We start from the raw sequence: 15,452 nt of genomic DNA on the forward strand, positions 1-15,452 counted from the left end.
AGGTTTATTCTAGGTCTGGTTCACAAATGCACGCTGATGTAGGCAAAGGATTTTACGTGTTTCTCGCAGGCTTCTAACAATCCGTGTGGACACTACAAAACCAACAAAGTTCAGATGAAGAGTCTGGGTGGTGAAAGGAAACCGATTTTTTAGGAAATTCAGGTTTTCTTGCTTTTTGCATATCCTTAATCTTATGTTTAGTGTGGTTGTTGAAAGAGTTGATCTTTTTAAACCTGGGTCTTTGGGGTTTTTTTTAGAAAGGGGAAGACCCAGAGCAGTTGCCTTTGAGGACCTCGCAAGTGCGCACTGGATGGAGATGGCTGGTCTCACAGATCTCCTAGACACAAATTTAAGGGAAGTGGGCCCGTAGAGTTGGTTTGTGTGTGCTCTTCTCTTCCACAGCAAAGCTCCTCATGCGCTTCAGCAGCTTTGCCAATTAACCTTGCCATGAAAAAGCTCCCTCTTGTGGTGCTGCGGCATTTCCAAGGTGCATAAAGGCATTTTGTTCAACACACGTAGGTCTCTTAACACTCCTCTTAATGAACATTGCGTTTATCTTAGCGTCGCGCTTCAAAACGCGTGCACGCTTTTTGTTGGGTAAACAATATACTTATTAAAGAAGGATTGAAAACATCTTGTTTAGGAATTGAGGAACTTGCCATATCAGAATATAAGACAATAAATTTTATTCTCATTGGTTGTGTCAACTTTGAGTGCTTCAGATGCTCCAAAATGGACTGTTTGTGTCTTTAGGATGGACCAGTGATAGGGTGGCCCCTTTACTACACCTGCTGTAATTTCTCCAAATGGTGAATGCCTGTGTGTCTCTAACTGTGACTAATGTCAAATGAAACAATTTGTGATAAATGGGATGTGCAGGAGTGTGTTTCTAAAGTCAAAAGTCTTTTTATAATAATCTGACCTGTTATATAATATACAGCATGCATTTCCCTCAGCTCTACTTGCTGAAAAATGTCAAAAGCCAGAGTAAATCCAGTGTTCCCTCTCATTAAGCCAGTTTACCATATCTCAACAGAAGTTCTTTCTCCTTGCTAAAAGTTACACACTTCTAAGGCTGTTAAATTTTTGCTTCTAGTTAATGGACCCATCTGCCTGATAGACTGAAAAGCCGTCTACTGAAAGTCCTCTAGTGAATAGATGGAGTTTCCAAAGCTTCTCTTTGTAAAACAGCTGACGTACCATCAAAGTGTTCTGGTGTGTGTAGTGTCCATTCAGTGTCACTAAACTTAAAAACTGCAAGGAGTAGAAAATACCTGTTGTGGAAGCTTATATTGTCTGGAGTCGTGTGCTTTTCCCGATGGACTAGAAAGGTAGAGCTTTGTTAGAGTGAGCATCTTTGGACAAAAAAGGAAAGAACTTCCCAAAACGTTTGCCAGTCAGTAATAAATACGAGGTGTACAGAGCTCATCAGCTAATTCTGGAGTAGTACGTTTTGGTATGTCATGTTGTGAATGAGATATTTCTGCAAGATAACACACATAAACTTCTTCATTTGCTTTCGTAAGCGAAGGGGACAAGCTTGCTTCTGGCCTGTCTGAAGACAGGCTGCTTTCCAGCAGTGGGTCCTAAGTCTGTATCTGCCCTGGGGACCCTTGTATCTTTATTTCTTTAAGTTTGAGCATGATCCAGAACCTGTAGGAACAGGCGAGAATCCTGTTGCTCCTGTTGTGCCCCGGTGGCACGCAGGCTTTCCTCTGGGCTTTTCCCCAGGGCAGCAGACTCTGTGCCAGGGGACATGTGGCCCAACCAGAAGAGTCTCCTGCACTCTCCTCCTCCTTTCTTTGGCTTTATTGACGGTCTGCCAGCACTTTATCTGCAAACAGTGCTCAGTAACAGTGTCACAGAGAGTGTCATTGCCTGTGTGAGCTGAATTCTTGCTCCTGTTCTTTTTATTCCTGTTTCTTGTCCTCTGCAGCTCCTTATTACAGGATCCTGTTTCAGGGCAAATGCTTGGCCCACCTGGCCACAGCCTTGGCTTGTTACTTAGTTAAGCAGTCAGCACATGCCTCTGTTTTCATTCGCTCTTTCAGCCTAAGCAAACTGCTTAGGATCTTCCAGTTCCCCCTTCGGCAATGTCCCAGCATGTCCCAAGGGTCATTACTGCTGTGTGTCCTCTCCTGGTTTGGTTGCCTGTCTTCTGTCTCTCTCATCACACACGGAGCAAACTCCAGCCTTGTGACTAATGACGTAACCAGTTGGTTTGGCTTGAAAGTCAGTTGTGTTGTGTTGAGGTACGACACTTCAAATCTTGCCCTAAATGTTCCCAGTCATGTTTCTCATCTTACAGTTAGGGGGCCACGAATGATTCGTCAGATATCAGAGCATCACAAAAGAACGTCAAACGTTTTCTTCGTCGGACTTGCTCTTTTCATTGCATTTGGTGTTCTGGCAAACAAAAATGTAGGGTTAATTTTATCTAGTAGTTTAAGAACATCATGCCATTGGACACCAGTCTTAGAACAAAAATGATTGAGAAGAATGTTCTACTGGTTGAGGATTGAGCATCCTCTTGATAATTTGTCATATCAATCTTCTATCGTCGTCTAACTTCCCGTTCAAATTTTAATTTCAACCTTGCCAGGTTTTGATGTGCTGAAACTGCCTTGTAGGATCAGAAAACTTTAGAGGTCTGGGTGAGTCAACAGACATTCCATACAATGCGTAGATTGGTGTCCTTCTTTGCTCTTGGGGTTTTCCACGCTCTTGGTGACTCTTGCAGTCCCTCCTCTCTAGTTGTGAAAAGACCCAGTTCTGCCGTGGGCTCGCTCTAGTGACAGGATGGGGTGGTCACGATGTAGAACTGAGCCTGGGTGTTTGCACATAATTGCTCTGCAAATCTTTTATGGTTGTTTTTGACACTAGTTTTCCTGTTAAGTATGTCTGTTAAAATAACAAATATTCTGCTCATGATACTGGTATTACATTAGTTGTCTTCATCTGCAGGCATTGAGTAAACGTTGGGGTTTTTCCTGGTAGAAAGCTCTTGTCTTACTCCACTATCGATAGCTCTCACGCGTGTTACCTTCATTCTGTAATTAGTGATAATAAGATAGCTTTATATGTAATAAATTACTGTCAAGTTTAAATCAAATCTAATTTGGTTTAATGACGCTGTGTATTGCCAAACCAACTGCATGTGATAGATGTCAGAGATGTAAAAGAAAAAATTGCTTTATAGTTGTATTTATAAATAACACAACCAGTTGCAGGTATTTTGCCACAGTAATAATAATCTTTTTTTAATTGGTCATATTCCAGCTGTTCCTGAATGTTTGCAGCCAAGGCATTAAGGAAAGGAGCTTTTATTTCTGTTTTTTAGTGCAGCTGCTGTTTGTTTCGGAGACCAGCATTTCTGGGCACTAACTGCTGCGTTTGTCCTTCGTGAGCATTTAAAGTCTCCGCTATCAAATGTTCGTCTGCCCCGTGGAGGCAGGCGTTACAGTTCGGATCATGGTTTATGAAACTTCCTTCGTTCTGTGTCTTGCGTGGTAACAGGATTGAATTTGTTAATATGAGTGTCTTATCTCAGAGTTGTAACTGAGTTTGTTTCTCCCCTTTGAAGTGCTGGGGGGGTCGGACCTTCAGGGTCAGGCGGACGCAGCCCTCGGCTCCCGTTTGGGAACGGGTCTGGGCAGGGGATGGTTGTGGTGGGGCTGGAGCAAACGTCCTCTGCAGCTCCTTCAGCTTCCCCACGTGGGCAGGGAGAAGATGGACCGACTCAGCGTGCAGCTGAAGGCTTGTATTTGAGGACAGGTCCTTAGTCCCCAAATGTAATTTATTTTGTGGTCTCATTATCTATTTTAAAGGCACAATGAAATACTTTAAGGGGGTATACAACCAACTCGGTCTATCTCATTCTTACTGCTTTCCAGGCTTGTTCAGCACTGAAGTAATGTGGAGACAGAAGCAGAGCTCACCACAGCGGGGAGCGTGGTGGGGTGCGATGGCTGGCGGGTCGGGGTGCCGCCCTCGCCCACGGGGAGGTGCTGCACAGCCACCGCGCCGGGCTGCTTGGGGCTGAGGAGGCTTTGGAAGCCATGGCCACCTCTTCCATGCTTTGGGCTGACTTGGCTTTTGGCTGTCATATAGAGAAGCTTCCTTCATTTTCCTGGTCTTTTGATGAAGCTCTTCTGTTTTTCCAGGACTGGCAGCCTCCCTTTGCATGTGATGTTGATAAGCTTCACTTTACACCGAGGATCCAGAGGCTCAATGAACTAGAGGTAAACCCTAAAGCTGAACGTTACTTCTGCTCCAAAATGTTTAAATATTTTTTTGAGAGATGGTGTTTTCCAGTGGATTGACAGTGAGCTGTGTTTGACTTGAGCTGACAGCGCTCAGGACCTCCGAACATCAGTTTTTAGTTAGCACAGACATTCATACTCGGCACTGGTGAGGCCGCCCCTCGATGAGTGGGTTCAGTTTTGGGCCCCTCACTCCAAAAAGGCCATTGAATGACTCGAGCGTGTCCAGAGAAGGGCAACGGAGCTGGTGCAGGGTCTGGAGCACAGGTCTGATGGGGAGCGGCTGAGGGAACTGGGGGGGTTTAGTGTGGAGAAGAGGAGGCTGAGGGGAGACCTCATGGCCCTCTGCAACTCCCTGAAAGGAGGGTGCAGAGAGGGGGGAGGAGTCTCTTGAGCCAAGGAACCAGCGCCAGGACAAGAGGGAATGGCCTCAAGCTGCGCCAGGGCAGGGTCAGACTGGCTCTTAGGAAGGATTTCTTTGCAGAAGGGGTTGTTGGGCGTTGGAATGGGCTGCCCAGGGCAGGGGGGGAGTCCCCATCCCTGGAGGGGTTGAAGAGTCGGGTTGACCCAGCGCTGAGGGATCTGGTGGAGTTGGGAACAGTCAGGGTGAGGTTCATGGTTGGACTGGAGGAGCCTCAAGGTCCTTTCCAACCCAGATGATTCTGGGATCTGTTTCAGAACCTAGTTAAAAACAGACCAAGCATAAAAAGTAAAGTTAATGCTCGTTAAAGGAACATAATTCAGGCCTTTTCCACACAGAGGTGCTTATAAGTGGTTAAACTGAAATTCTCAAGTGCCATAGATTTGTGTCTCCATTTTGCACACATACAGCATCTTTTAAAAGTAGAGAGGAAACATTTACAGAGTGCTTTAAAAATAACAAGCCATTTGGAAGAAACAATTACAAAATCTGGATTCAGTTGGTGGAAATTTGCTGTTCGCAAGCACTTTCATTCACTGCTTTCATGAATTCAGAGCAGAAGAAGGGAGTGGCGAGGAGTCCTGGTTAGCTTGATACCGGTACAAATGGGAATGATGGTGACTCTTTGCCTGCCTGATTTTTCTCACGCTGTTTGCCTTCTGAAGTCCTGGTGTGGTTGTGTGAAGCGCCAGGGTAAGGGCTCGGAACGCTGGTACCTGATGCTGAGAGAGAGATTTGTGTGGACACAAGCTGGTTCAGAGCTCTCGAGTTGAGGAACAAGCTGGTCTGTATAGACGTGGCCATTTTTTACCTTAAGAATAAAAAAAGTGATGCAAATGAAATGTATCAAAATGTAAGTCTGAGCTACTACTCTTTAACTTAGCATCAGTTGTCTCACTGGGTGAATTGCTGTGCAAACAGACTAGTTGGCTTTCCCTGCCCTGACCAGTTTGTAGCCATAAAAATGAAACAAATGCAGTTGGGAGTGAAAAGGGATAACAAAAACGCTCTTTTAATACATTTTTTTAATGAGCCATAAAAATTGGTTTATTTTTGGTTTATTACAAATAAACTGAATTGTAATAAGCTATTACATTTATTAATAAAAGTAATAAATCCTAGCAATGCAGTTAGTTTAGTTTTTAGCAGTAATAACTCATTGCTTGTGTGTTCTCAGAAAGTACTTTTCTAAATGCAGTAAAAGTTAACAAAAAGTGACTTGAGGAACAACTGGTGGTATCTGTATGGAATGGGGTTTTTTTCTGCATATGACAAGAGGGAAAAATGTGAAATTACACTTACAGAGGGAAAAGCCAGGCAGGCAACCGAGGCTGCAACGTTACAAACACTGGGATACAAAAGCTTAATCTGCGTTTAGTATACAGTTCTTTTTTTTTTTTTTTTTTTTTTTCAGGCTCAAACTCGTGTGAAGCTGAACTTTCTGGACCAGATTGCAAAGTTTTGGGAGCTTCAAGGATGTACACTGAAAATTCCACATGTGGAGAGGAAGATCTTGGATTTATTTCAGCTTAATAGAGTAAGACTGTTACAAGGGAGAAACTCGTCCTAAAAAGATGTGTTATCTCAGTTTCTGGGATGGTATCGCAGTTGTTCAAGGGAGATTGAAAAGGGTATTACTTTGTGTAACCTAACATAGGTAATGTGACAGAACAGTAAGAGAGACGATATCATGGGAGTTTTCATGTGAGCTAGAAGATCAAATGAAATTTCCAGCTCTTCTTTAAAGTTGAACTTGGATACAAACTGGTCAAGAATAAACTTGGGCTTAACTGCAGAAAGCTTCTGAACAATGACAGTAGTGAGAAAAAACCTTCTTCCATTAGAAATACGGCAGAAAAAATCCAATTACTTTTAGGATGAAGCTTGTTAAACTTCTCCAGAAGTTTGTATTCTGATAGTAAGGGACTCACTGACCCCAAGGGTATGTTCTCTCTGTTTTCTTTATGTTCTGGGTAGTTTTTATCTGGTTTCTTTTGAGCCTATTTCTTAGTAGTTGTTCCAGGGAGAAGAACTGATTGTACTGTACTAGAAAGTCATGTTGGAATACAAAGTGGAGGCGTGACAAGTTGCAGCCAGACAAATTCTCAGAAGTAGGCTGAATAACTGTTTGGTCATCTAGTACAGGTGCTGACTTGTTTGTGAAGTGTTCAACAAGTTAACAATTCCTGCATAGGTTATACGTTATGTGTTGCAGTTACAGCTTTTAAACAGCTTTCGTGTTTGGTGTTTTTTCTACATCTATACTTTTCTGGTTTAAAATAGAAATTGTGGTGGCGTCTTGCCTCTTAAACTAGCAGTGCTTTCCTTAAACACTGATAATTTTAGTATTAAATATATGACCATTTTGTTTTCGCTTTTTAGCTAGTTGCAGAAGAAGGAGGATTTGATGTAGTTTGCAAGGAGAGAAAATGGACCAAAATAGCCACTAGGATGGGATTTGCTCCTGGCAAAGCCGTGGGTTCGCACATCCGTGCGCATTACGAGCGCATTCTCTATCCTTACAACTTATTCCAGTCTGGAGCAAGCCTATTGGTAAGTTATATCGAAGCTAACTGAAGTCCAATTAAATGAGCAGGTTTGGTTTTTTTATTGATGGAACTCTTCCAAAGACTGCATTTTATGCTTTATGGCATGCAGGTGACAAGATGCAGTCTGTGGTGTGGATGCAAGCAATTCAGAAAGCCATAGGCAAACTTGTAATCCAAAGTAAAGTTCTTTAGAATTACTCTTCAAGGTAACCTCTTATTGACTGCTTTGAATACTACCTTTTTGTATTTTCTCTCTACAGAAGCCTCACAATAATGGACTTTCAGACTTCCTATAAAGATTTCTTTAATGCTGTTTTGTCAGATGTAAAATATTTATATTCACAGATCATTATAGGTCCCTCTCTCTGATAGAACAAGAGTGCTATGGGTCGGTACCACCTGCACACAACAGTGACTGAGGAACTGCATCAAACTGCTCTGCAGAGAGACCTGGCCAGGCTGGAGCGATGGGCTGAGCCCAACTGGAGGAGTTTCACTAAGGCCAAATGCCGGGTGCTGCACTTGGGCCACAACAACCCCCAGCAGGGCTACAGGCTTGGGGAGGAGTGGCTGGAGAGCTGCCAGTCAGAGAGGGACCTGGGGGGGTGATTGACAGCCGGCTGAACAGGAGCCAGCAGTGTGCCCAGGTGGCCAAGAAGGCCAATGGCATCCTGGCTTGTATCAGCCATAGCGTGGTCAGCAGGGACAGGGAAGGGATCTGACCCCTGTGCTCGGCACTGGTGAGGCCGCCCCTCGATGAGTGGGTTCAGTTTTGGGCCCCTCACTCCAAAAAGGCCATTGAATGACTCGAGCGTGTCCAGAGAAGGGCAACGGAGCTGGTGCAGGGTCTGGAGCACATGTCGTGCAAGGAGCGGCTGAGGGAACTGGGGTTGTTTAGTCTGGAGAAGAGGAGGCTGAGGGGAGACCTCCTGGCCCTCTGCAACTCCCTGAAAGGAGGGTGCAGAGAGGGGGGAGGAGTCTCTTGAGCCAAGGACCCAGCGCCAGGCCAAGAGGGAATGGCCTCAAGCTGCGCCAGGGCAGGGTCAGACTGGCTCTTGGATGATGCTGTGATGCTTAGATGATTCTGTGATTCTGTGAAACCAGGGCAGTTTTGTGGCAGTAACTCATCTTGCTTTCCCTAAGGGTGTCCGAGTTCAAGAATGCTTCAGGGATACTGCGGTGTAGTCACTATGGCTTGAGATTTTTTTCAAGCTTAAATCTTCATCTTTCCTACTTAGATTTGGCCATTAAAACAAAATTCAGGGTTGACTGAGAGTGGAAGTGACATAATCTCTAATGAAGAATAGGGCTTTTCTTTTAGAGCAGTAGTCATTTATTTGGAAAACCAAAATAGGTTGCTGTTGCCAACATCTATTTTTATTTGTTTGAAACGCTCTTACCATGATCTTTCAAAGAGAGGAGCGTTGACCTTTCTTAAGCAGTAAAAGCCCTAATCCTGTTACAAGCATGTCTCTGTCTACAGAAATCAACACTAGCCTTTTACATAAAGCTACCGAAATGAGGGAGGGATTTGACACAAGCCAAGAAGGTTGGAATTGAAAGCTTTTTATTTAGCTAGTGCTGATCACTTTTCAGTGAAGAACAGCTAGATTCTGCACACCCTTCAGAAAAAATAATTTAACTTGTGTAGGTTTGAGTGTTTTGCAAACAGAGGATAAGAACAAAATATAGTTGAATATAAAAATCTTTGTGCTAGGGGAACGGCTGTATCAAAATTATTTTGCCTTGCCTCAAACACGTTCGTTAACCAATGGAAAGCAACACCATTTTCTGAATGCATTTCATTGAAAACTTTGTGTTTTTATTGGGTCTTAAAAATGTGGTTTCTTTTTTTTTTTTAAAAAAAAAAAAACCTGGTGTGTTTTGTGACACCTATCTTTGCTTTCATATTTTTGACATGCAGCTGCACAGGGAAAGATCTAATTAAAAGTTGTAAAACAGTTAACGTGATACTACACCTCCTTGGAAATGTGGGTTCCCCCTGTGGGTGTCGTACCATGCAGCTGATGCTTACATTCATGGTTTTCTCAGTCGTAGACCCTTTAGGAAGAGAAAAGCCTTCTCCAGTCAGGTCATGCTTCTTTTTAAATGCAACTTTCTGAGCTCTCTCTTGCAATGGGCACCTGACAGTTGTTCCAAACTGACGTGTTCAGTGGATGCAGTTCTGGAAAAGCTGTGCAGCTATGGTTAACTTCATTTTTTAACTCCTCCCCCCGGCCCAAGCTGTTAGAATATTCCCCTCCCATATGTGGCAGAGATGTATATTTTCAATGAACTGAGAGAATCCACAGAAATATGCTGGGTTTAGCTCACTTTTCACTCTAAGGTTTGACTTTTTTTTTTTTTTCCTGAAAATGTTGTCTTCCAACTGAGTTTGTTTTGCAATACGTTTTTTGAGGAAGAATCTCAGATGAGAATATTTTTGGCTTTCTTCCATGTGTTCTCGGTAAGTGGTGCTTTCCCAGATGCTTCTTCTGTAGGTGTCCGTTTTATTGTGTGTCTATTCAGTGCTTTAGTGGGAATCTAAGCATCTGTGATTTTTGTTTTTGGAGAAGATGCAGCTATTCGATTTGACAGCTGTCAGTTTGAGATGTGTGGTTCCTTCTTGTGATATTTCAACAAGCCTTTTGAGAGAAACTCTTCATGAAGCCAGGATGATCATCCATAAAAGATTAGCACTTGCATTTTTTTTAATTGGTAGTACTTGCAATATTCATTGACATTTGTCTGCAAAAGCCAAGAATATGGAATGCTGTAGTTTCCACTGATGACTATGCCATAAGTTAAATCTCATCCACATCTGTGTATAGCGTTAATTGTTTATGTGTGGCTTAAATATACGTGGCTTCAGGAGTTATTTTGACAAATATCCCAGCTGGAGATACTCCTGTATACATACTAAAATAGTGACACTATCTGGAGCTGTTGAGGTGAACAGATAGCATGTTTTTATTAAAGCTCTTGTTCAGTCAGATGGGAAAAAATTCTTCAATCAGCCAGTTTCTAATACCCAAAGCAGCTCTCCACTGGGGTGTGTGTGTTTTATTCTTATCTTGAAACATTGGACTAGACAGGTCTTGGGTGTTTGCCTCCAGAATAGTTGCAGTAAACCTGTTGGTGTACTGGTTCTTACTGTCTGTGCCTTGCTTGCATTCTTAGCCGTAGTGGCCATCAGTACGATGCTGCAGAATCGTGCTGTATACCCAGAGGGATAAATGTCCCCCTGTGTGAATTGAGGTGTCCAGAATCTTCTGTCAGTGCATCTTCTGTGATGTGTTGTGGAGATGTTCGCATGATTTAAGATGCAGATGCAGTTTGGGGAGCTAGAGATGGTCTTGTAGTGTTCTGTTTTTCAGTGAATACAACTGGTTCAGCAGTTCTGGGTCCCGGTTCTTTCCCAAACAAAGGCTTTAATGTTCTGAGTGGGATTCATGTGTCCAAAGATTTATATGTGTATGTCTCTAATAAAGATCTTTCTGTGGGAGAGTTCTCTAGGACCCTTTGTTGTTCCTGGAGAAAAATAGGCACCTCTGGAGTTTAGTGGTTCTTACCCTCAAGTGGACACGTAGCAGCGTAGACCAGTTGTATTCTGCAAATACAGGGAGTCTGGGTCATTCGTTTGTGTGAGCTGCTACTTCATGAACATCTAAACCCGGAGGAGATGAATTGTATCCCTATATTTTTTTTTTTCCCATCTTTTGACATCCTGAAGGCCTTGTGGACATTCCTGCTGTGTCCTCTGCCTGCCTGCCAAAGGAGCTGCTCCTCAGCGGTTAACTTACTCTCTGCCACCATTTGGAGTTCAAGGATTATACGAGCAACCATCTTCTCAGAATATAATGAGATTGTGATCACAGGCTAGGTCACAGTATGTAGGATGAGCTTATGGTAAATTATTGATAGAAGCTCAGTCTTACCAAAAAGGCTCTGCTGGTTGGGAGAGGGAGGTACTGAAGAAATGGCAGCTAGTGTCCTTGGTTAAAGACACGTGCTTGCGGTTGATCAGCTCAGTCTAGGGGTAAAGTAGGTTCAGAGGAATTTCCATCCTTAAGACAGGGCTTAGGCTCCTAGTTCTTCTAGGTAAAGTTGAAAATGTTGATTAACAGCCATTTCATACTACTGCTTTGCCTTCGAGTTACTAAGGCACTGGGAAGTGTGTCTGCTTAAATAGTTATTGAAACCTCAATATTTATGAAATGTCTTCTGGGCTTTCTTCAGTGAACAGTGCTTTTTTTCTTTTTTTTGCTTGGACACTCCACTGAAGTGAGGCAAGTTATGCTATTTGTTGTTTTTTTCTCTTTCAAGGTTTCATTATCCTCGTTTAGGAGAAGCTGCTTGCCTTCTAGATAGTTGCTTTTGAGGATCGTATGTCCTCTGTTACTAGAAGGAGTATTCTTTAAGTGAGAGATTCGGGTTTCACCATGAGGACATGATTCAAGGAACCAGATTTTATACAAGTCATTAAATTTGGCAATGTTCTATGTAGCATTAATCTCATTTGCTTTTCTATTGCTGCATTTTCATATTTTTCCTACTCACATTTTCTGCTTGTCCATTTTCTGTCTTGAGTAATTGTTATTTTTTTTTTTCCCACTGATGTTAGTGTGAAATAATTCACATCCTCTTCTTTCAGTGTGAGCTTTAAGGGAGCATGCTCTTTGGAAGGGCAAGCTGCAGTGCTCTGTGGCCTCCAAGTACGCCCCGTAGGAGCATGCCCACCTTTGAGCCTCACCAGGACCTACTGCTCATGTGCATGAGCTGCAAAGTTGGGTTGTTTTGTGTATTTAATGTTGATATTGTCAGACATTTGCATGAAGGCAGTCCTAAATAAAACAGAAATTCTGGAGGTTTCTTTGAGCGGTGTTGTGGACTGTTGGTAGGTGATAGTTAATGATACCCTGCTACCCTTGACTGACATTTCTTTTTAGTTAAATACATATTTCTTCCAGCGTGGACTTGTCTTCTAAAATACCACTTTTTCCTCCTTTTCCACCCCCCCTTCTGACTGTCATTTGTTTCTGAAAGTCTGATTGCTGTGTTGTCTACAGAGCATCAGTCCCTGTGCTGCCGCTGTGGTTCTCTGGCGGCTCCTGTTCTGGTTCCGTCTTGCTGAGAAAATGCTTGTGATGGGAACAGATTAACACAACCGGGGAAGTGTGGCTCCAGCAATTCGTGTGAAATACTTTCTAACAACATAAGACTTTTTCTTTAGGATTCGTTGTTTACTCATTAAAAACAGTTATATTTTGTCTGCTGTTACTGAATGTTGTGTGGCTCGATAAACTTGGAATTGTCATTAATGATTATTTTTCTTGCCAAACGTATGCAGAGTTTTCAGCAATTCAATGTGTTCATTCAGCAACTCAAACTAAAACTTACCTTCTGCCCTTAATGCAGCAGAGTAGTCCTCTCCAAAACATATAAAGAAAGTAGTTTCTGCAGTGTTCTTCAGGCAAAATAGTGTTTCGTTTGAGACAGGGGTGCATGATAGGCTGTAATTTGTTTTTATATTGCTCTGTATGTTAGCATTACAGTAAAGCAACCAGAGGACACTACAGCAGTTTCCAGTCTGTTATTAATAAGAGTCTCCAAGAGCACCATCTACTAGAAGAATTGGTATTGGTATTCCCATAGAGACATGCTTGGTGTTCATAACATTTAAAGGATGACTTCAGCTTTATTTGAGATCCTTTATTATGGTTATTGCATTCAGTAAAAGGATGGGAAAAAGTGATTTTGTGACTTGTTCAAATGGGTAATATTACAATTGTCATAAATACTGTTTTATTAACTCAGCACAGTAATTATCAAAGCCCTGTCTACATTCTTTCACATTAGCCAGGAAATTGTTCTACACAAAGTTTGTATTGGAAGTGGAGGCAGAAATTAAGTCATCAAATTGTGTCTCTTTAGTGCTTGCAGAAACCAGATCTCACCAGTGACACAAAGGACAAGGAATATAAGCCCCATGATATTCCACAGAGACAGTCTGTTCAGCCATCTGAAACTTGTCCACCTGCTCGTCGAGCAAAACGCCTGAGAGCAGAGGTGAGATAATGGTGATGCTTTGCCCAGCCCCGTGGCACAACAGGGTTTTGTGAAGTTACAGGACAGATGTTGTTTCAATCAGCTTGCTAAATGTATGTGCATGGTAAACAGCTGTTTAACTTTGTCATTGTTAAACATATCTAAATACTTACAAATGCATAAATTATAAATAATACGGTAAGGATTGTGTGATGCCTTAAAAAGGGTGTTGCTGAGGTTTGGAGTTCTAAGGTGCTCTTCTGTTGAAGCTGTTCCACTTACACGTTAGTTATGAACGTGTATGCTATAATAATGTTTTTAGCATGATTATAAAGAATATGGGGCTCATAGATTAAACTGCAGGTGGCAAATTGTCGAAATGAAGCTTATCTTTTGCAGCTTTAACCTGTCGTCTCCTCAGAGGACAGCCAGTGAACACTAGTTATTCTTTAAATGTGTTGGGGGGTTTCTGTAAATCTTTCATGAGTTGAAGCCAGATGTTAGAGCAGAGAAGGTTTTTGTTATAACATTAGCATCGTAGTATTTAATTTTTTACTCTGAGTTCTGTCAATTTGTGCTACTTTCACCATGCGATGTAAGGAAGAAGTTGCATAACATTAAGTCAGTATGGTTTTGTACCGACAAACAGGATTATTCTTAATTGTGCTTAAGAAATAATAGTTATTTTGAGAAGCATAAAATTTATTGATTATATCTGCAGAGTTCTCCTCTGAAGACATATTTTAGGAGATCATGATGCGTCTCCTTCGTTTCTGGAAAACTGTAATAGTGTGACTTCAGCCTTTCCAGACTGATGTTCCTGCCTTCGGAGAGTTTACTATTTCTCTTGTTTGAGCAGATGAAGAGTAGGGGAGGCTGATCCCCAGGAGATGGTCTTATTAGTGGTGACATCATGAGTTAGGAAGGTCATGATTGACTCTCTTTGTATATAATCTGGATTTCTATTTAAATTCATTTCAGACTGTATTAACTCCCATTGTTCTAGTCTTGGGCTTTATTACTACCAAGTAGTAGAGATTAGTTATGGCAAATTCTGCCTATAATCATTCTTAGTTAATAAGTTACAATTAAGGTTTTCTAAAGCTTCAGTTAAGGTTTTCTAAAGCTTTTCCACTCAAATACCCACTTACAAGTAGATTTATAATTCTGAGAAAACCCCCGTAGTTTGATGTGGAACTTTCCATTTGAAGGATGCCGCTTCTCCTGTGTCCTGTAAAGGTTATCAGCAGGGCAAATGGATACTAAAATCTGAGAGGTTTCTCTGAGAGTGGTGTTAGATGACACTAACAGAGTGCACGTTTTGGTAATTTCTGTGGAAACTAACTGCTCATACTTAGCCAAAATGCAGGTCTACCTGCTCGGCTCTTTCCCTGAGCACTACTGGTGTCATGCACCGAATTTTTGTGGAGAGGAAATAGTTGATTAAGAATAAATTGAGACATATGGAGCTAAGTCTGAATTGAGCATCATGGACTGACTTGCTTAGCGTGGAGCCGTTTTAAGACAATAATTTCCAAAAATCTAATATTTGTTAATGCGAGTGTTTCTGTTCCATTTTAGTGGAAAGTCAGCTAAGTTGATTAAATCCATTTTATCCTACACTGAAGCTACAAGCAGTTGATTTTTACGCTGACCTGGTTGCAGAGTAGTAATGTTTGGTTAATGCGTCTCAAATTTTTGCTCTAACAAGATATACAAGGATTTGTCAGTGTCTTAAATTATAAAACTTAAGTTCATTCTCATGTTTACCAGTTTGACATTTCCTGCTTTTCAGTGGCTAGCCATCTACTGTAACCCTTTAAAATAAGTGAACTACAGGAAGGTACTGTAAATGGTTCTTACAGCCTGTGGGATAAGTGTTAGTTTGCAGTTTTAAGACACGTACAGTTTTACCTTGCCCTTTCCTGCCTGGTGAGTAAACACTTAGGAGAAAATGTTCGTAATTAGAAAGGAAAAGGGCAATGACAGTTATAGGCTGGTTTTGAAATGCAAAGGATTTAGATGCTCGATGTAGAAAAGATAAAAGACCAGAACATTGGTACAGAAGTGAAAGTGAGATGAGTTGATTCGATAAAAGGCTCAGGCTGAAAAAAAGAGCTGCTCTTGTGAAGCTAAATATAGGCTTAAGCAGAGAATACGGGTGCAACTCAT

General features: G+C 41.9%; 1 protein-coding gene across 1 annotated transcript in view; it reads left to right on the forward strand.

The window, feature by feature from the left end:
• The window catches only part of KDM5B (lysine demethylase 5B), a 59,302-nt gene that overhangs the window by 8,787 nt on the left and 35,063 nt on the right, over positions 1–15,452 (forward strand). The window contains exons 2-5 of the mRNA XM_074850025.1: positions 4,164–4,241; positions 6,098–6,220; positions 7,066–7,236; positions 13,167–13,301. Of these exons, the coding sequence (XP_074706126.1) occupies positions 4,164–4,241; positions 6,098–6,220; positions 7,066–7,236; positions 13,167–13,301 (507 nt within the window). The remainder of the gene's footprint in view (positions 1–4,163; positions 4,242–6,097; positions 6,221–7,065; positions 7,237–13,166; positions 13,302–15,452) is intronic.

Source organism: Strix aluco, chromosome 25 (assembly GCF_031877795.1).
Source record: "Strix aluco isolate bStrAlu1 chromosome 25, bStrAlu1.hap1, whole genome shotgun sequence".
Taxonomy (NCBI): domain Eukaryota; kingdom Metazoa; phylum Chordata; class Aves; order Strigiformes; family Strigidae; genus Strix; species Strix aluco.